The sequence below is a fragment of the Brassica napus genome, chromosome C3 (genome assembly GCF_020379485.1).
Source record: "Brassica napus cultivar Da-Ae chromosome C3, Da-Ae, whole genome shotgun sequence".
NCBI classification, from domain to species: Eukaryota; Viridiplantae; Streptophyta; class Magnoliopsida; order Brassicales; family Brassicaceae; genus Brassica; species Brassica napus.
In genome coordinates, this window is record NC_063446.1 from 56147573 (window position 1) to 56166838 (window position 19266).

General features: G+C 41.1%; 3 protein-coding genes and 1 non-coding gene across 4 annotated transcripts; 1 reads left to right on the forward strand and 3 right to left on the reverse strand.

Annotated features, from left to right (window-relative positions):
• Positions 1-957: 957 nt before the first annotated feature.
• On the reverse strand, positions 958-1064 carry LOC125584805. The gene has a single exon (XR_007321713.1). It is a non-coding gene; the product is annotated as a small nucleolar RNA R71 (small nucleolar RNA).
• A 10789-nt stretch (positions 1065-11853) lies between these two features.
• On the forward strand, positions 11854-12933 carry BNAC03G57810D (protein NPGR1). Its single transcript, XM_013824484.3, has 3 exons — positions 11854-12423; positions 12500-12644; positions 12722-12933. Exons 1-3 carry the CDS (start codon positions 12067-12069, stop codon positions 12916-12918), a joined length of 699 nt encoding a protein of 232 aa, XP_013679938.1. The 5' UTR covers positions 11854-12066; the 3' UTR covers positions 12919-12933.
• Positions 12934-12938: 5 nt separating this feature from the next.
• LOC106389595 lies at positions 12939-14858 on the reverse strand. The gene has a single exon (XM_013829899.3). The coding sequence runs from the start codon at positions 14308-14310 to the stop codon at positions 13093-13095; it is 1218 nt and encodes a 405-aa protein (XP_013685353.2). The 5' UTR covers positions 14311-14858; the 3' UTR covers positions 12939-13092.
• Positions 14859-15203: 345 nt separating this feature from the next.
• Positions 15204-19163, reverse strand: LOC106389594 (WD repeat-containing protein PCN-like). Its single transcript, XM_013829897.3, has 11 exons — positions 18920-19163; positions 18721-18840; positions 18375-18648; positions 18221-18284; positions 18014-18127; positions 17760-17922; positions 17439-17586; positions 16510-17090; positions 16261-16442; positions 15856-16116; positions 15204-15769 (listed from the first exon to the last, which is right to left on the reverse strand). Exons 1-11 carry the CDS (start codon positions 19076-19078, stop codon positions 15457-15459), a joined length of 2379 nt encoding a protein of 792 aa, XP_013685351.1. The 5' UTR covers positions 19079-19163; the 3' UTR covers positions 15204-15456.
• Positions 19164-19266: the final 103 nt, after the last annotated feature.

Consider the following 19266-nt stretch of genomic DNA (forward strand, 5'->3'; position numbering starts at 1 on the left):
CCTTCCTGAATAGTTGTGTAGCTCATGATCCTAAGTATCCCGAGGAATCACCCTAAACCAAGCATTTTAATCATCTGAAAACCTTAAACGAATTTATTACTTGCTTGTTACGAAACCTTAATCTCAAAATCCCATCATTGTTTTAGCTAAGTATTGATCCCATAAAGATAAAGTGTAATCGCTGGTCTCTGTGGATTCGATTATAAAGTGCTACATCGACATACTATTTGATTGTGGTAGTGTGCACATTAGGTTAATTGGTGTGCGTATACACGTAATATCAATTAACTTGTTCTATCCTTTTTTTGTAACTAATGTTCTAGGTGCATGACCAGTAGACATACTCGGAGAAACGCACAAGGAGAATTGGTTACACTTACCAACCAGGAGCTAGTAAGGTTAGAAAGAACAAATCGTCAACAGCCAAGGCAAACCGACACCACTATGGGTGATCACGCCAATCAGGATGATCTCACTGCTGCACTGGCACTCATGCAGCAGCAGATGCTTCAAATGCAGCAGACCATCCAAGCTCAGCAGGATGCTGCTGAACAGGTTGCTCTCGCGCGGCAGGAACAACAGGCGCAGACTGTTCCGATCGGGGAGAGAAACCTTCCGCGTAACATCCCTACTACGTGCTCTGCCATTGTTCCTCCACCCTGCACTAGGCATGACTTCAAGATCAAGCCTGCTTTGATCGGTCTAGTACAGAGAAAGGTGTTCTCTAGTATCTCTACAGAAATTCCAATGGAGCAGATTGAGGCTTCAAAAAATTCTGCAGTTTCACTCGCGTGAATGGCGTACCACCAGACTACATCAAGTGCATGTTATTCCCCATTCTCTCTTGATGGAAAAGCTACACGGTGGTTGAACTCCTTCCCTACCGTCTCTCACACTTCATGGGAACATGTTCGATCAGCGTTCCTCAGCCATTTCTACTTTAAGGCGAGAACAGCTGCATTGAGGAACAAGATCACCTCATTCAGACAGCTCACTGATGAGCCTTTTTGTGACGCATGTGAGCGTTATAATGACTACCGCAGAGAATGTCCTCACCATGGATTTGATGATGATTACCTCTTGGAAATTTTCTATGATGGAGTTGACTGGAAATTTCAGAGTGCTATGAACTCTGCCAGCAATGGAGACTTCATGACTCAGACCACTGATGGAGCGATTGAGCTGATTGAGAACATGGCTGCTACCTCAGCCAATAAGAATGAGGAGAGTGAATAACTCCAAGAAAGGGAATAGTTCTGAGATCCAGAAGATAGATGAGCTGACTGCCAAGGTTGATCAGCTACTGAAAAACAACCAAGGGCACGTCTTCAGCATGGAGAAAGCTACGGCCGGGCAGATACGGAACCGGAGCCAGCGACAACCGCAGAGCAATCGGCAAGTTGTTCCAGCTACCGGGAACAGTCAACCAGATGAGAAGGGTCTGGGTATGATGATGCAACAGCTGTTGCATGGTCAGCAGGTTCAGGCCAAGGCGTTGAATCAAGTAACCACGGAAATCGACACCAGGATGGACAACATGTTCACTGAGCTGAATGCCAAGTATGACGCTGTTGCGAGCCACATAAGAAAGATCGATGTTCAGCTTGCTCAAACAGCTGAGAGTGTCAAGAGGCAACAAGGGACGCTCCCTGGAAAAATTAGTAAAAATCCTAGGACTGAGCACTGTAATGCAATAGAGCAGCCATTCGCTGAGACTGTTCTAGGCGCATAAGAGAACATAGAGCAGTCTGCTAGCTCTGGAGCGACTGCTCCTAGCGAATCTGTTGAGACTCCACCAGTGCGAGTCTATGTTCCTAAGGTTCCCTATCCGATTCCACCTAGACATTTGATGGATCCCATTAGTGCAGAACAGCTGGTTGGGTTTAGGAAGATGGTAAGAAGGCTTCCTCAAAATATCTCATTTAGACATGCTTGGGAGATTCGGCCATTGCACATATTTTTCAAAAATTGTAGAGAATCTCAGGAGGAAATCAAGGCACTCTTTACTGAAGCACTGACACCATCACTGAAGGTACTGCCTAAGGTTGATGACCCTGGAAAGTCTGTTTTTCCTTGTTCCATTGCTGGAGTGGAATTCAAGGAAGCTCTTTGTGATTCTGGGTCTAGTGTGAACCTTGTCTCAAAAGTGATTGTAGACGAGCTGGGCATTGTTGATGTTGAGCCTTCTCAGGTAAAGCTAGCCTTTGCAAACTCTTCCATGGAAGTCCCTTATGGAACCATTCGCAATCTTCATGTCCAGGTTGGGGACTGTGTGCTCTATACTGAATTTCAAGTTGTTGAGATGAGGAAGGATCATGAGATGCCTTTGATCTTTGGAAGGTCATTTATGGTTACAGTAGGAGCAATCGTCGACATGCATAATAAGAGAGTCTCCTCCTCCAACATCAACAAGAAGGTTTTCTACAAGGTTGTCCCAACAAAATCACAAATCCGCTGCGCCTTTTGCATCTCACTGGTTAGTGGAGAGGAGCTGGAAATTGTTCCTAGAAGGAGCTTCGTAAAAAGGCTGAGATCAAAGAAGTCTTGGATGGAGACTCTCACACTGATACCAAGAAACTCAGTAAGAATGCAAAGGTGAATGAAAAAGTCCAGAAGAAAAGGGCCAAGGGTGACCATATGATTACTTCTATACTTTGCTTGTCTGATGAAAAATCCATTGAGTATGAGGTAAAGTGCAAGGGTACCTTTAAAACTTTCTCTAAAGTCAGAGTAATTCTCACACATGAGCTGAAAGAGAAAGGAGAAGCTGCTGCGAAAGGGTTGTTGAGCAGAGTTTTAAAGCTAAACATGTCTGATTGTGGAGCTTGTTTTGGAACAACCCGACTGATATTGTCACCAAGTCAGACCAGTGACTTAAACCAAGTGCTTGGTGGGAGGAAACCCACTGATAAATGTAAATATAACTTGGTTTTGTTTTGTTTGCTTATTTTTCGTTTTAATTTATTGAGTCTCAGGTCAAAAAGCAGAAAAATCCGAGATACTTCAAAATTTTAGGTTGCAGAAGGGAGCGACTGCTCCAGGCAGAGATCTTACGATGGAACACCCAAAATTTTCGTGGGGCGTCCGTTCCACTCAGGTAAGTATCTCACACACACAAAGAAAATGTTTATTCTTGTTTTCACCTTCTCTCTGATTTATTTTCACACCAAAGATGTTGTGAAGTAAGTCTGGGGGAGGGTTTTCGTCGTTTACTAACTCGTTTCTTTCTTTTGTTTTTCTTTTGAGTCAGTTTGAGCCAGTTTTTAGGATCAAGTCAGTCAGTCCTTGTGGGAATTAGGATCTTATTCTGTGTTGATCACTAACCACCTCGTGTTTTAGTTATCTTATTCAGTGACCTTACCAGTGGCGAAAGATACACATGTCGACCTGGAACACCCTAACATATCTCACTTGATTTTCCAGAAGTTCTCAGCCGATCAGGTTACACTGGGTAGACTTAACTCCATCTAACTTGAACCTAATCTTGACTGAAATTCTTCTTGTTATGGGCACTAGATCAGGGAAACAAGACCTACACTCAGGACTTCTTATTGTTTTTTACATATCTTGTTGTTCCTGAGTGGCTAGCTCATTTTTAGCTTGTTCCCACCTTGCACCTTAGCCTTTATTCCACCTTCATGCATTTGTTTTTCAGCATTATATGTGAAGATATGTGCAAAGATGTCGGAGAGGAAAGGATCGACGCAGCCTCTTACTCGTTAATGCTGCAAAAAAATAAAATCAGTCAGAAAAGAGAACAAGCAGATTAAGGGAGCAACCGCTCCATAACAAAATGAACTGCGCAAGAGAAGGGGTGGAGAACCAGAATGGTTGCGAAATCAGAACCACCAGTGGCACTCATAACCATCATATGTTACCTTCTTTTCGTCACATCACCTGAAAAAAATAAAATAAAAAATAAAAAACGAGAGTATGGTGATGGAGAAGGGGAAGAAAGAAAAGAAACATGGAGCCCCTGGGAAGGTCGAGCAAGAAGTTGGTACCAAGTATTGAAGAGTAAGTAGAGGAAAGTGGAAAGAAGAACAATCAGTCGCATGTTCCGTCATCAGAACAGTTGCACCAGATAGAGAAAAAACGAGTAGAGGCTGTGGACATCAATGGATCTATCCTCTCTTGCCATTTTGTGCGATATCCTGCATCCTCTACAATGAAATGGTAGCCCCTAAACACTTTTAACACCACCATTAAATAGCACGTTTAACACCTAGCCCGTCTGCCCTGAATAGTGCCTTTGATGAGAAGCTCACGCTACTCTTAAATGAATGTAAGGAGTTTTGTCTCGATAGTGTTGCTTTTCCAGGTTTGAGATGTAGAGTATGGAGCCGATTTTTGAACAGCAGTCAGTTGGGTTCCGGTAAGGGTGTGTTGTCCTAGTTTTACTGCTTGTATGGTTCAGAGATTCGTGGTTAAAGTCTTGATACTTGACATTGTTTGAGTGGCGGCAATTTGTTAATCACTGCCACCTCTCTACGCTCGTCCGAAATCTCATAAATCTCGTTGAGATTGTCAAGCGAGATAGGAACGGTTCTCATATGTTGGCTTGGAGGGATCGTCGTACCCGATGTGAGCTGTAGCGAGCACTTGCCGAACGAGGTCCGGGTAGAGCTCATGCGTTTGGTAGCAGAGCGGAGCAATCCCCATGGCGTGGAGAGTTTCGAACACATCAATGTCGAGACCAATGGAGACAAGAGTGTCCACGTGACCGAAGCGGATGGGGAGGATCTCGATGTTGAGGAGTGAATTGTACCGTTTCGCATACTCCTTATCCCATCCCCCACAGTTAAAATCGAGGAGCATCGGATCGTCGATACGGATTGGTTGACCCTCTTGGTCCTAGTGAATCCGCGAATCCGCGAATCAAACCTCACAAGATACCTATGAAACCAATGAAGTATTGTCTTGTGAATCCTTGTCCTCCATAAGAACCCTAGAATCTCCGATGCGGAAAATAAATTTCATCCTTTGTTAGACACTAAGTAGCTATAATAAGTTAATATTGTTAAACACTTATTAAGAGGCGACAATAGGGAATATTTGTTTGGTTGATTCAAATATTGAAGTAAGAAAAATCGTGTTTGTTATACTAAATATTTCCATTGCCGATTTTTCTGTATAATAAGCAACATTAATTGTTTTAATTAAATAAGATGTGTGCGTTTAAAAAACAGGAATTTCAAAAATATATAATTTAATTAAAATCATAGCTTAAAATACTTCAGTGTCAGAGTTTTGTAAATATTTTTGAAACAGGAGGGCACCTCAAAAAAAAAACCTTTTGTTTTAATAGTATTGATAAATAATATAAAATATAAAAAAAATAAATAATGAGTAAATATACAATATAAGAATACAAAAAAATACATTAAACATTTATCTGAAAATGTATAGTTAAATAGAAAAATGTATAGTTAAATAAATAATAAGCAAATGTACGATATAAGAAATATAAATATTACATTAAACATCTATCGTAATATTACTATTTGATATAAAAGTAAAAAAAAATAGATTAAATAAATAGAAAATACGGAAAAATTTCATAGGATAGTTTTTTTTTAAGTTTTTGTGAGAAAATAGTTCTCAAAGAGGAAAAATAACCAAAAAAAATTTATTAAAGAGTAAAAGTACATTTATACCCTATGGTTAACTATTTAGACTTAGGGCTTAGTGTTAAGGGGTTGAGTTTCGAGGATATGGTTTTAAATTTCAAAAAATAAAAAATTAAAATTTTCAAAACAAAAAAAAGAGCTATTTTGGTCATTTTTTTATTGAAGGTTATTTTTTGACAAAAACTTAAAAATAGCTATTTGAGAGAATTGTCCTATAATATAAGAAAAAAATAAAAAATAAATAAATATACAATATACGAAATGGAAAACTATATCAAACATCTATGTGAAAAATGTATAGTTTTCTGTGTTTTTTCTAAGGAAATATGTATTCACAAAAACATTTCATTCAAAATTTTGTTGTTGTTCAGAATACAACGTTCAAAAATATAGCTATATAGTTAACATTTGAAAATCAAAATAGCTCCGCTTACACTTCGTTAACTCCTAGTAGGAACATAAAATAACCCTTTGGGAGCCGCCGGTTCTTGAAAGACAACATGGAGGAAGCGATTGTGTTGCTGATGTTGCTTGTGAAGAAGATGGTTGTTGGAGGGATACAGTGGGATGCAGAACTCGTGGATCATCTCGCTTACGCTCTTTCGATGGTTGGACAGTGTGAAGTGTTGGCGAGCTATCTAGAGCAGATTCTTCCTGGTGTTTACATTCGAGGGGAGAGATGGTGCCTGCTCTCGCTTTGTTACAGTGCTGCAGGGATGGGTAAAACTGCCATTAATCTGTTAAAGCTGGCCCTTGGTCCTTCGGAATCAAGACAGGTACCTCATGAAAGAATGTGAGGATAAAAAGACTTAGATGAAAAACATTGAAGAACAAAGAGAGAGAGAAAGTAGATCTATGAGAAACTATATTCCCTTGATTTTAATTGTGGATCTGAATACAAGTATTTAAAAGGCAAGTTGCCTCAGTACACAATATAATAAAATATTCATTGTTTTAAAATATATTCAACGGTCTTCTTCTCTCTTCTTCTTCTCTTCAATAAAAATACTCGAGCTTATAAAACCTTATAAAGCCTTATAAAACCTTATAAGTCTCTAGCTTAATTCTCAAGTCTGGCAGCTTACTTCTCAAGTATGGCAGCTTACTTCTCAAGTCTGGCAGCTTACTTCTGCTTTATGTCAACACTCCCCCTCAAGCTTGACCATATGGAACAAGTCAAGCTTGGAAGCCATGAAGTATTCCCTCATTAAAACCTCAACTAGGTAAAACCCTTTGGGAGAAAACCCAAGTCAAGGAAAAAGAGTAGAACACTTCATGAAGGAGATATTAGTGACATGAGAGGTCTATGAGTCCCAATTTTGGATGAATGAACTCACATACCTTAATGCTTGCTGCCTTGGCGAAGATATCAGCTAGCTGATTTTCACTCCTTGTGTAGCACGGCAATATGATCTTCTGCTCCACGGCTTGTCTCACTTTGTGGCAATCTACCTCTATATGTTTGGTCCTTTCATGGAAGACTGAGTTGCTAGCAATGTGTATAGCAGCCTGGTTATCACAATGCATCGTGATTGGCGTTGTAACTTCAATTCCCAAGTCCTTAAGCAGTCCCTTAATCCAAATCAACTCGCTTGTGAGCTTCCTCATAGCTCTATATTCTGCCTCAACACTTGAACAAGACACCACATTCTGCTTCTTGCTCTTCCATGTTACCAAATTGCCTCCAATGAAGGTACAATATCCATTAGTTGATCTCCTATCAACTCGATCTCCTGCCCAATCCGCATCACAATACCCAACAATCTCAGTGCTTCTATTGCATCTCATCCATACTCCTTGGCCTGGTGCCTCTCTTAGGTACCTGAGAATCCTCTCAACCATGTTCCAGTGGTGTACCTTGGGAGCTTGCATGTGTTGGCTTACTTGGTTTACTGCACAGCATACATCTAGTCGGGTAATGGTAAGATAAATGAGTTTTCCCACTATTCTCCTATAGTGCTTTACATCTTCATATGACTTGTCTTCAATCTCCCCCTCACGCATCACTTTGTATCCTTCTTCTAGAGGTGTTTTGGCAGCTCTTCCACCAAGATCTCCAGCCTCCTTTAGTAAGTCAATGGTGTATTTCCTTTGAGATAGAAACAACCCTTCCTTAGACCTACACATCTCGATCCCTAGGAAGTATTTGAGCTCTCCCAAGTCCTTGATATCAAATGAAGCCTTAAGGAATGCTTTGGTCGAGATGATCCCTTCGTTGTCAATGCCCGTGATGATAATGTCATCAACATAGATGAGAATGACAATGATTCCTTGCTGGCTAGTGAGAGTGAATAGAGTATGATCAGCTTCAGACTTGACAAAACCTCTTCCATTGAGTGTGGTGCTTAGTTTGTGGTACCACGCTCTTGGTGATTGTTTCAAGCCACAGATGGCTTTCTTCAGTCTCAATACATTTCCTGGTTTGGTAAGGTGTTCCATACCAGGTGGTGGTCTCATGTAGACCTCATCTTCTAACTCTCCTTGTAGAAAAGCATTCTTGACATCCATTTTCCACATATCCCATTCTAAGTTCACAGCCAATGAGAGTACAATCCGTATCGTGTTAAGCTTAGCTACTGGTGCAAAGGTGTAAAGGTAATCTTCACTATAGACTTGAGTGTAGCCTCTTGCAACAAGTCTGGTCTTTTTTCTTTCTGGTTGCCCATTAGCCAAGTACTTGATAGTGAATAGTAACATGCTTGTGACGGCCTTCTTGCCTTTGGGAAGCTCACTCTCAAACCAAGTTCCATTTCGGATCATGGCACTGACCTCATCATCTACTGAGTCTCTCCATTCCTTTATCTCCATTGCCTCCTCATAGGTCCTCGGAATATACTCTTGATCTATGTTGGTGATGAAGGCTTTATGATCTCTTGGATAGTAAGCAAGGGAGCAAGGTGCTTGAGTGGGATGGGCTACTGCTTGACTGTTGAAATACTTCCAATTTGATGGACGCTTTCTCACCCTTGTACTTCTCCTAAGCGGCTGGACCTCTCCAACAATCTCAGCTTCAACTTCATTTTGTTGATCTGATTCCTCTTGTTGTTGGCTTTCATCCTGATCATGAACCTCTTGCTCTTGATCAGTAGTCTGCGGATCCTCTTGACCCATGTATGGATCCTCTTGACCCATGTGTGGATCCTCTTGACCCATGTGTGGTTCCTCTTGACCAGTAGACGAATCCTCTTGATTCCCCCCTTCAGGATTAGGATGAGAAGCCTCTTCAGCCGCATCCATACCATTAGTTCTATCATTTGGTGTCATGATGATACCTAGGCTCTCCAAGATAATCTGTAGGTTGTTTGCCCTATCTGAGGCCCCTTGAGATAGATCCTTGAGATTGTCCCAACTCTTCTCCTCATAATAGCCTCTAGATTCCACAAACTTGACCTCTCTGGATACTAAGACTCTTCTTGCTCTGGAGAGTAGCACTTGTAACCTTTTTGAGTGGTAGAATACCCAATGAACACTGCCTTTGTGCTTCTGGCCTCAAGTTTGTTCCTATGATCACATGTTTGCAATACATAGCACAAACACCCAAATACCCGTAAATGGTCATAGATGGTTTTCTTTTGTTCAATACCTCATAAGGTGTGGCATCATCAAGGACTCTTGTTGGAGTTCGGTTGATGAGGTAGCATGCAGTCATGACTGCATCACTCCAGAACCTCTTAGGCATGTTGGTGTAGAACATCATGGACCTGGCCACTTCCATCAGATGTCGGTTTTTCCTCTCAGCTACACCATTTTGTTGTGGAGTGTAAGGGCAGCTGGTTTGATGACTTATTCCATGCTTGGCCAAGTGGGATTTGAAAGCTGTGCTTGTATATTCCCCTCCATTATCTGACCTGAATATTTTGATCTTAACATTGAACTGATTAGTTATGTAGCTCTGGAAGTTTATAAATGCATCTAGAACTCTATCTTTAGATGGCATCATAGTCAGCCATGTATATTTAGATTTCTGGTCTATGAAGGTGACAAAATATCTATGATTTTCCCTAGAAGTGCATGGTACAGTCCAGACATCAGAGTGTATAAGATCAAAGCAGTTCTCATAGATAGTAGATGACTTGGGAAACACAGTCTTGCAATGTTTGCCAAGAATACATGCTTCACAGCCATCATTTTTGAAATAAAATTTAGGCAATAACAAGTTCAGTGCTCTAGAATGGGGATGGCCTAACCTAGCATGCCACAATACATCATTTTCTAAGACAGGGATTGAACTAAAAGCATAAGGTAAACATGATCTAGTCTTGGCGTCTTCAAGCAGGTACAAGTCCCCTTTAGTAACACCCTTTCCGATCATCTTAAGAGTCTCAATATCCTGAAACACAACATCATTAGGACTAAAAATAACCTTGCAGTTAAGATCAGTGGCAACCTTCTTGACAGATAGTAGATTAGATGCAAAAGATGACATATTAAATGCTTTAGTATCTTTCTCAAATAGTTTCAAGTTTCCTACACCTTTTATTGGTATGATGTCGCCATTTGCAATCATAACATTACCTAAGGCAGGCTTAACATTACTGATTAACCTAGCATCACTAATCATGTGGTGAGAAGCTCCAGAATCTATAACTATTGGCTTAAAGCTATCAGATGCATTCAAGGTTGTAACAAGAGCATTGGGCAGTTTATAAGAGGCATTCAAAGATATACCAAGTATGTTACCAGAGTTCTCCTTGAGGGCTTTGATGAGAGCATCAAGATCAGACCTCTTGATTGTCTCATCTTGGGTAGTCCTCATGATAGAACAGCCACTGAATCCCAAGGTCTTCCCTTCTCCAGCCGCAACCGAGTTCATGGGACGAGGAGTAGATGGCTCACCCATTTCACCAGAGAAATTCCCCCTTGCATCAGAGTAAGGTGTCCTGAACTTCTGAGGCTTGAGGTGTGGGTGAAGGATCCAGCATTTGTCTTTGTCGTGACCTTTTTTCTTGCAATGGTCACACACCTTTCTTGTCTTCTGGCTTGTAATACCCCTTGTTAGCTATGCCCTCATGTTTGTGCTCATTTCCTTCAGCCTTGTTAGCTATGATGAGGTCTCCTTTGCCACCAAAGAGTCCCACTGAACCTTGCTCCTTTTGAATCTGAGCACAAAGCTCCTCAAGTGATGGAAGCTTCTCACTTCTTAGAATGTGTTTGATTAGATCACTATAACCCGGGTTGAGAGTGAACAGCAAAGCAAAGACCTTGTCTTGCTCCTTCCTCACATTAAGTACATCCGGATCAAGACTGGCCGGTCTTAGCATCTCTAACTCGGCCCACAACGATCTGAACTTCCCAAAATGCTTGGAAAATTAAGTGTCCTCTTGACTGAGAGTGTTGATAGCCCTCTTGACTTCAAACACCCTACTGATGTTAGATATATTGCCATATACCTTCTGGAGAGTATCCCACAGCTCCTTGGAAGTTTCACAGTAGGAGTAAGCTTCCAAGATAGAGGTTTCAAGACTATTCTGAATGATGGAAAGGACCATGAGATCCTTCTGACTTCTCTTTCCACCTCCTTCAGCCGCAGCAACAACTTCTTTACCATTCTCTCTTAGGATGGTCTTCTTGGTGTCTTTGCCGTCAACAACATACTCCCAAAGACCTCTGCCTCCAAGAGCGGTTTTGACAAGTCTAGACCACAGTAAGTAGTTGGTTCCCTTGAGGGTAATCGGAATAGACACGGATTTAAAGACATCAGTGTAGGAGTTTTCCATTTTTTTTTCTGAGAATGAAGAACAACTCAAGAACAGGATGAACTTTACCAAAAAATAGAAAGGGAAAATCAGAGATTTGCGGAAGTAACGAGAATAGAGTAGAGAAGAATGAATCTCAGGAGCTTACTTGCTCTGATACCATGAAAGAATGTGAGGATAAAGAGACTTAGATGAAAAACATTGAAGAACAAAGAGAGAGAGAAAGTAGATCTAGGAGAAACTCTATTCCGTTAATTTTAATTGTAGATTTGAATACAAGTATTTAAAAGGCAAGTTGCCTCAGTACACAATATAATAAAATATTCATTGTTTTAAAATATCTTCAACGGTCTTCTTCTTCTTTTCAATAAAAATATTCGAGCTTATAAAACCTTATAAAGCCTTATAAAATTTTATAAGTCTATAGCTTAATTCTCAAGTCTGACAGTTTACTTCTCAAGTCTGACAGCTTAGTTTCTGTTTTATGTCAACACCTCAGAGTTCTTGGTTATTGTTTGGAGCAAAGCTATGCTCTGAAGATCCACAACTCTCAAGGGACGGGATAAATTTTTCTCACAAGCTGCTCGACTTGGCTAATAATCAGAGTGAACATCTTTTGAGCCAAGCGCACAGGTTCCTTGGTGTATGCTATGGAAACGCTGCAAGAAGTTCCAAACTAGACTCTGAACGGGTTTTACTTCAAAAAAAAATCTCTATACTCTCTAAACAAAGCCGCAACGATGGGCAAGGGTGATCCGGAACCAGATGATGTATATAACTTAAGCGTTGAGAATGCGTTTCAAAGAAACCTTCAAGCGGCTTTGGATGGCGCGGTTGAGTATTCTATTGTGGTGGGAGGAGTTTCGACTAGAGGATGGAAACATTTAGCTGCTGTCCTTTCAGCGGAGAAACGGCTCAAGGATGCTGAATCTATTCTGGACTTTACCATGGAAGAGGCTGGTGACATGGAAAAGTTAGACCTTCTGAAGTTGAAAGCTGTGCTTCAGATGGCTCAAGAACAACCTAAGCAGGCGTTGAAGACATGCAGTAACTTTCTGGCTCTAATCCGGGCGCAGGAAAAGTCTGAACAATCCAAGGTACCTAGTTTGGGTGTCATAATATGAAAATGTTTGTGATCTCTCTGACTACTCTAATAATGCTATATATTGCCAGACTCTGCTAAAGAAATATGAAACTGAAGCTTGGCAAGACCTGGCCTCTGTCTATGGAAAGCTAGGTTCATGGTCAGACGCAGAAACATGTCTAGAGAAGGCAAGATCCATCTGCTTTTATTCTCCCAGAGGCTGGAATGAAACAGGTATGGAGACTCAAAAAGTTTTCGACATTCATTAATTTCGCTCTTGTTGATAACAATGTCCTTCCATTTTGGGACAGGTTTGTGTCTCGAAGCTAAATCACTTCACGAAGAGGCTTTGATAGCCTTCTTCATGTCACTCTCGATAGATCCAGACCACGTTCCCAGCATTGTTTCTATAGCAGAGGTTATGATGAAATCCGGAGGTGATACACTTGCAACCGCTAAGAGTTTTCTGATAGATCCAGACCACGTTCCCAGCATTGTTCCTAAGTGAATGTTACATGCACTTCCTTAGATGAAACCATTTCATAAATAAGGAGTAACTTGCTGTTGTTCATAGTGTATTTACAAGAGAAGAGTACCACTAAACGATATTTAATATTGGATATATTATATATATCATTAGGCTAAAGCATTAAAAGAACAACACGGATACACCAAAACCTAATTAAGCATTGTAGCTTGGCTGACAAGTTTCTTTGGCGGTTATGTGAAACCTCCACGTAAAGACATAATCCTTGGAGTCGCACTCACGTTTCATTACATCGCAGAACGCATGCGCAAGCTCCTCCTTACCGTCTCTTCCCCACTCTATCTTCACCCAGCATGAATATCCAATATTGTTCTCTGAAATCTTGGATTCACAGAATTGTATCACCACTTCACCACACATCCTCTTCACCTTCACCATTGAATCTAGCCACGAGCACTCTGGTTGCCCCATCATTTCCTTGTATGCTGAGTTCACGAGTCTGACCCTGTTGTTTGAATCGGAGATTATAGCGGGCAGCGCATCTGATTCAACTTCTTCTTCCACCTCTTGTGGTGATTTCTTGCTGATTTGAGATGGGTTGCTTAGTGGGTTTATGCATGCTACGTTGATCCTTGAGCACACCGGCCTTATGGGTTGTGGAGTTATGACTCTGCTTGCTGCTGTTGCTGCTGTTGTTGTTCTGATGGGTCCTTGTAGTTGCTTCAAGAAATCTCTCTCTTTTATCGTCTCTACGCTCTTGTTCAGATCAATCAGACCCTTTTCTTTGATCTCTGGCTCCATGCATTTGGAGGAAAGAGGAGAGCATTGAAGAAGAGGCAGAGTCACCAAAGCAGGAGATCCACCATTCTTCAAGGCGTAGCCAACTTGTGTAGTAAGGTTAGGTAGCCCCGCATGAGAGAAAGCCTGAAACGCCAGCGTTTTAATAGGGCCAAACACCCGCTGTGTAGGAGTTTTGGCAGACGTAGCTAATGACTTGGGTCTCTTCAACGAGAGATGAGACGTTGGACCTATCCCGCCTCTACCTCGCTTGCGGGTTCTCGTAGGACGAGCTTGAAGCTGTGGCCAGAGGTGACGAAGGTAAGGAGATTGGTTGATCTTGTGAGACATGAAAGAAGAAGAATCATTATCGTTAGCTTGGGTCGTCCCGGGCCTAGGAGCAATGGGTCTATATTTGGACAAGATCTCAGCTGTTTTAAGAGTTGTGGTGGTTGAGTGAGAATGGTGCGAGTTATGAGAGCTAAGTATCTTTATCATGGTGTAAAAAAATTCAAAAATCACTACAAGAAGAAGAAAGAAGACGAGAGATGTCGAGAGAACAAAGAGAAGGTTGGTTATAATAAGGAGAGTGAAGAGCCAATAAGAGAGAGGCGAATATTTAAGGAAGAAGGACATATGGAGAGAAAAGGATGGGTACGTGTTAGAGAGAGTTGGGGATAGGGACACGTTTAATGTGCCATTCTTACAAACAGATATACTGTGGGGATGTGGTTCGGTTCACCAATCACAAAGGCTATCACTGCAACGCGTGTTGGTGCTGGACGTCATGCGTGCCTACACCTATCCCCTTTTTAAAAAACTTGGTTAAAACTTAGTTTTTGACTGCATGCAATGTATATTCGAGGTTTTGTGAAAATTTTAATTAGTCTGTGGTTGTTCGAGATGTTTTAGGGACGTGTGTGTAAGTAACTGGTCTTTGGAGAGGAACACGAGGCAGTTGCAGCTTCTGTCTGCTTCATGCAACGGTGGGAGAGCAGGGGAGACACGTGGGGGTTTCTTAGTTGACGTCAGTGGGGTTTCTTTTCTCTTACGTGTCTTTGATGATGTCATGCCTTGCCTTGGCCGTTTAACATCCTATGCTTGGTCGACACATACTGATCTTCCGTTTTCGTGGTTTTGATAATCTCTCTTTTTACTCTCTTATTCTGATTTCAGGAAAAAAAGTTCGGAATCCGTTATAATATAAAAAGGAGCATGCAGGTTTTATATGCAGACTCTAACGCTCCATGTTAAAGATTTTGTTTTCGAATTTAGGTAAGATGGCGATGTACCACATCCACCAAAGGTTTTTTTGGTAATGCATCCTACCATATTTTATAACAAAAAAAAATACAATACAAAGTGGATTCTCATATAAATGTTTTCAGGTAACCAGAAAAGAAAGAGTCACTAGCAATAAATGACTAAGATACAAAAATGTTGTGTACTAATCTTGACATGAAGTATTGTACACAAGACCCAGGCACGTATTTGCATGTTCCATTTTTTGAAATTAAAAGTTCTTAATATATAACAAAATCATGAACTAGATAAAACCCAATATCCAAGGAGTGACAAGAACAACAAGCTTAGAGAAGAAATGTTTAAAAATCAAACAAGTAAATAAACTAATTAAGGCTCTTACAAAATTCTTGGAGGCATATAAGAAGCAAGTAAACTTCCTCGCTAACATTCTTCTTCTTCATCATCTCTATTGCGCTTTTCCCGTCAAAAATTAAAAGAGTTCTCCAGAGGAGCTTCCTCTCTCTCCCTCCTCCTGCCTTATGTCCCATATATATGTCTGTGAACTGGCTGTGAATCTAAACTCTTGATAACTTCAATCCATGGTTTCTCTACCACCAAGATTGCATTCTTTGATAGATGTTTTAAATACAGAACCGGGTGCTTTGATGTTTCGATCTCCTCTCTCTCATTACTCTTGCTCTCTTTCTGATACTCCTCCAACCTACGTTTTCGGGTCCCATTCCCCAATTTCTTCAAACCAATGCTAGCAATTCTATCTTCTACCCTTTCAGACAAATCCATCTCTTCGCCTTGTTCCTTCGGCTTCCCAAACTCAATCAAACACTTTGCTCTGCTTTGCAACAAGGGTCACGATTAGAACAGCTTTGTTTTATTTTTGTAGTGCAAAATTGTCATTAGTGAAAAAATCTAAAGTACCTGGAGCTGTAAACGATTACAGATGATGAGCTTGGCGATGGAGTGAATGAGAGCCCTAAGACCTCACCAGGGAACTCTTGGTATCTCTTTGGCAAACAAAGAGTTTGAAGAAGTGACCACTTGCCCAACTCTCTAGCCTCCACGTCCAATGCAAAGACCTGGTTTGAAGAGGCGGAGATCACAAGCACATTGTTGTCCCTGGGATGGAAACCAGCGGCTGCAACAGATGCCCCATCAAGCCTTGATATGAACCAATGCTGCCTGTAAACACAATAAGAGAATGAATGAATAAAATATACAAGCCGCTGCTTGGAAATATGCAAAGCCATAACCATATGAAGATATAGTACTCTGAATAAGTCCTAATAGATAACTGTAAGCAGAAAAGGATTACAAAATGTTCACCTCTGTGTTTCCAGGTTGAACACGTATACGTCCCCAAAGCAACTGATAGCAGCTAGCCAATGATCATCTGAGCTAGTATACAGTTTTGTAATTGGAGGTTCACGGGGAGGAGATTCACCTTCCTGCGCCTCCTGACGTGGAGTAAGGGTGTGTAATAGCTCCATACTATCAATCCCAACGGTCTGCCAACAAAATAAAATTTTAGATGTTTGATAAGGTCAAGCAAGTAAAAGAAAAATTGGCACATACATATATCTTTCTGTCATGCCCAGCTATTATTAGCCGAGAGCAGTCACAGCTGAAGACCATGGAATGAGCAGATGGAAGATTCGGAAGTCGCTTTCTGTTGGGACTCCATGGATTCTTTCCAAGTTTGTTTTTCTTCAACTCAAACAGACTTGGGCGAATTTGGTCAGAATAAGCAAAAAGTGACCCTGCGTTAGAAATTGCACTGCATATGATCTTTCTGCCACCTTTACTTTTAACACGAACTAATGGCTTGGTGGAGACACGCCCACTAGAATCACTGCTTATGTGAATACCAAGAACATCTAAAGAACAAGAATCCTGAACCAAGAGAAGCGAAGTCTGATTGAACACTGTATTATGTACCATCTGCATAGGTACTCTCTGAGGCGCAGGGCATATATCATGTGGGTGGAACTTAGTGAACTCTTGAACTGAGTATGCAAAAAGCTTTGCGTCATCACCAGCTGAAATGAGCATTGGAACCCCCAAATGTGCCCATTTATGGTAACTGACACCACCCCGCTTCTCCTTCCTGCGCTGTTTACGACTTTTTGGTTTTGCATTACTGTCTCGAAGAGAACCTGTAAAAGGTGAAAGTTCAAGAACCACAAGATAACAAAAGAATAGGCGAAGGAAAACAATGTTCTTTTAAGTATTTGGTCAAGCTATTAGAGAATAATCACAAAATTATGGGTGAAAAACGTGATTTATGGTTATGGAGCTTAGCTGCTTTGCTGAATGTTTATCTGTTTTAACAAAGGGAAAGACTTTAACGTATTTGGTGTTATAGTTTCTGATTTTTTTTCTGTTAAACGCTTTGAGCTTGTCTCTGTGTTTGCGGTCTTTCAACTCCAACATATCCTAACATGAATTATAATTCAAAATATACTGGAAATAGTAAAAGCACAATAACTAAAGACTCCACTGACCTTCTGAACTAATTGGCACTGCCACAGTTAGAGCTCTGATGTCATGAGTATGAGCCCTTACACAACCGATATAATCCCACTTCTTAGTTGAAGAAGGTTTTAAATCTTGTGGTTTAAATGTACCACCAGCGAGCTTATATAGAATAACCTACAAAAGGATAAGAGAGAAATTAGAAAGTTGACACCTCACAATCAAATAACACATCTAATGTTATGTTAATGAAGGAAGGTTACTGTTTAATCTGCCAAACCAGTGTTTAAGATTTATTAAGTGTTAAATGGGGTTCACATGAGAGAGCAAATAAGTAGAGTATCATTTACCTGTCCATCGGCACCTGCAGAAAACACACGGTTATGACTTGGGGCAGCTGCAAGAGCATTGACATCACCCTTGTGATTAGAATGCGCCTGCAAAAGGGTTCCATGCTGGCTATCCCAAAACTGGACACTTCCTGTACTATCTCCGCTGACAAGAACTCCACATCTAAAACAAGAAGTGAGCAAACGCAAACAAGATCATCAGAAATAGGAAAAGAAAGACATAACTAACATATGAGTAGGAAACCAGTCTTTACCTCAACGAAAGAAGAGACCAAATGCAGAGCTCAGACCCATTCCCCAGTCCTCCAAGTCCAACTGTAATTCTATATACCTCATGACAGAGGTTAGCATCCCAACATCTTATCAGCCTACAAAACAAAGAGCAAATCGAAAAAACATTCAGGTTTCTTCTTTCCAATCAACTATGCATCTCTTACGAAAGGAAAAGTAAGTATACTCACCCATCACTAGTGCCCGAAAATATTCTCTGAGCATCCAAACTCCAAGTCACACTTAAAGCACGGCCTACAAAAAATAACGTTCCATAAAGCTCTAAGCAGATACAACAAAAAAGAATCAAAATAATGGTAAGTGGGGGAGCAAAGAATGTCTCACCACTGGCCCGAGGCAAAGATCTATAGTACGTTAATTTCTCTGAATCAGAGACATGATACATCCTCACGCAGCCATCATCACTAGCAACTGCAAGACGCCTATCAGGTTTCTCCTCAAGCTCATCAAACTCAGAACCATCTTCAACTCCACTTTCTCCCTCGTCATCTGATTCCTCACACGAGAATTCCTTCTTCACCATCATCTCTGCTTCAGCAGTGGAGAGAGGCGCCACAGCCATTTGCCAGATTGATACTCCAATTGAATCTAATACAACCTGCAACAGATAGATTTGATATTAGAAAACGAGCAAACAAGAGAAAATGTTACTTATACAAATGATACTCACCTTCTGCTTCAGGTCGAAAAGATCCCACTCTGAGATTGTGCCATCGATACTCGAAGAAAACAACCTAGCACCTAACCAGGCAAGGTGCGAGATTCTCGATTTCGGATCCCCGTGGATGATCTGCAATCAATTGACAAACTTAACGAATAGAATCGACTTTGAAATGTGTTAATCGGAAGAGAAGAGTAGGAGGGCGTACGAGTTGGCAGTGCCAGGAGAGAGAACCAGGTGAGACGATCCAGAGCTCAAGAGAACCGTCTTCGCGAGCTGCGGCGACTTGAGAGCCGTCGGGGCTGGTAGCGAGGGATATTAACGGAGACGGCTTCCAATTGATGGAGTTGCAACGGTATTCAAACATGGTGGCGACTGAGGAGAGAGGAGGAAGCAGATAGGGTTTAGGTTTTCTCGAGGGTTTTTAATAAGTTAGGAGCGCTACTTTTAAACCGGTCGGGTTTACCCGGTTAAAGACTTGGGGTTGGGGGCATGAATTGGATCCAATTTGATTTATTTGTGTTTGTTGAATCCCACCAGAACCACCATGTCAAA

What these genes read in the sequence shown, in the direction of transcription:
- BNAC03G57810D (XM_013824484.3), top strand. Translation starts at nt 12,067, where the DNA reads ATGGGCAAGGGTGATCCGGAACCAGATGATGTATATAACTTAAGCGTT. An exon ending in AAAAGTCTGAACAATCCAAG is followed by an intron (nt 12,424 to 12,499) that starts GTACCTAGTTTG and finishes ATATATTGCCAG; the next exon opens with ACTCTGCTAAAGAAATATGA. An exon ending in CAGAGGCTGGAATGAAACAG is followed by an intron (nt 12,645 to 12,721) that starts GTATGGAGACTC and finishes ATTTTGGGACAG; the next exon opens with GTTTGTGTCTCGAAGCTAAA.
- LOC106389595 (XM_013829899.3), bottom strand. Translation starts at nt 14,310, where the DNA reads ATGTCCTTCTTCCTTAAATATTCGCCTCTCTCTTATTGGCTCTTCACT.
- LOC106389594 (XM_013829897.3), bottom strand. Translation starts at nt 19,078, where the DNA reads ATGTTTGAATACCGTTGCAACTCCATCAATTGGAAGCCGTCTCCGTTA. An exon ending in AGTGCCAATTAGTTCAGAAG is followed by an intron (nt 17,091 to 17,438) that starts GTCAGTGGAGTC and finishes CACCTTTTACAG; the next exon opens with GTTCTCTTCGAGACAGTAAT. An exon ending in TTCAACCTGGAAACACAGAG is followed by an intron (nt 16,117 to 16,260) that starts GTGAACATTTTG and finishes TTGTGTTTACAG; the next exon opens with GCAGCATTGGTTCATATCAA.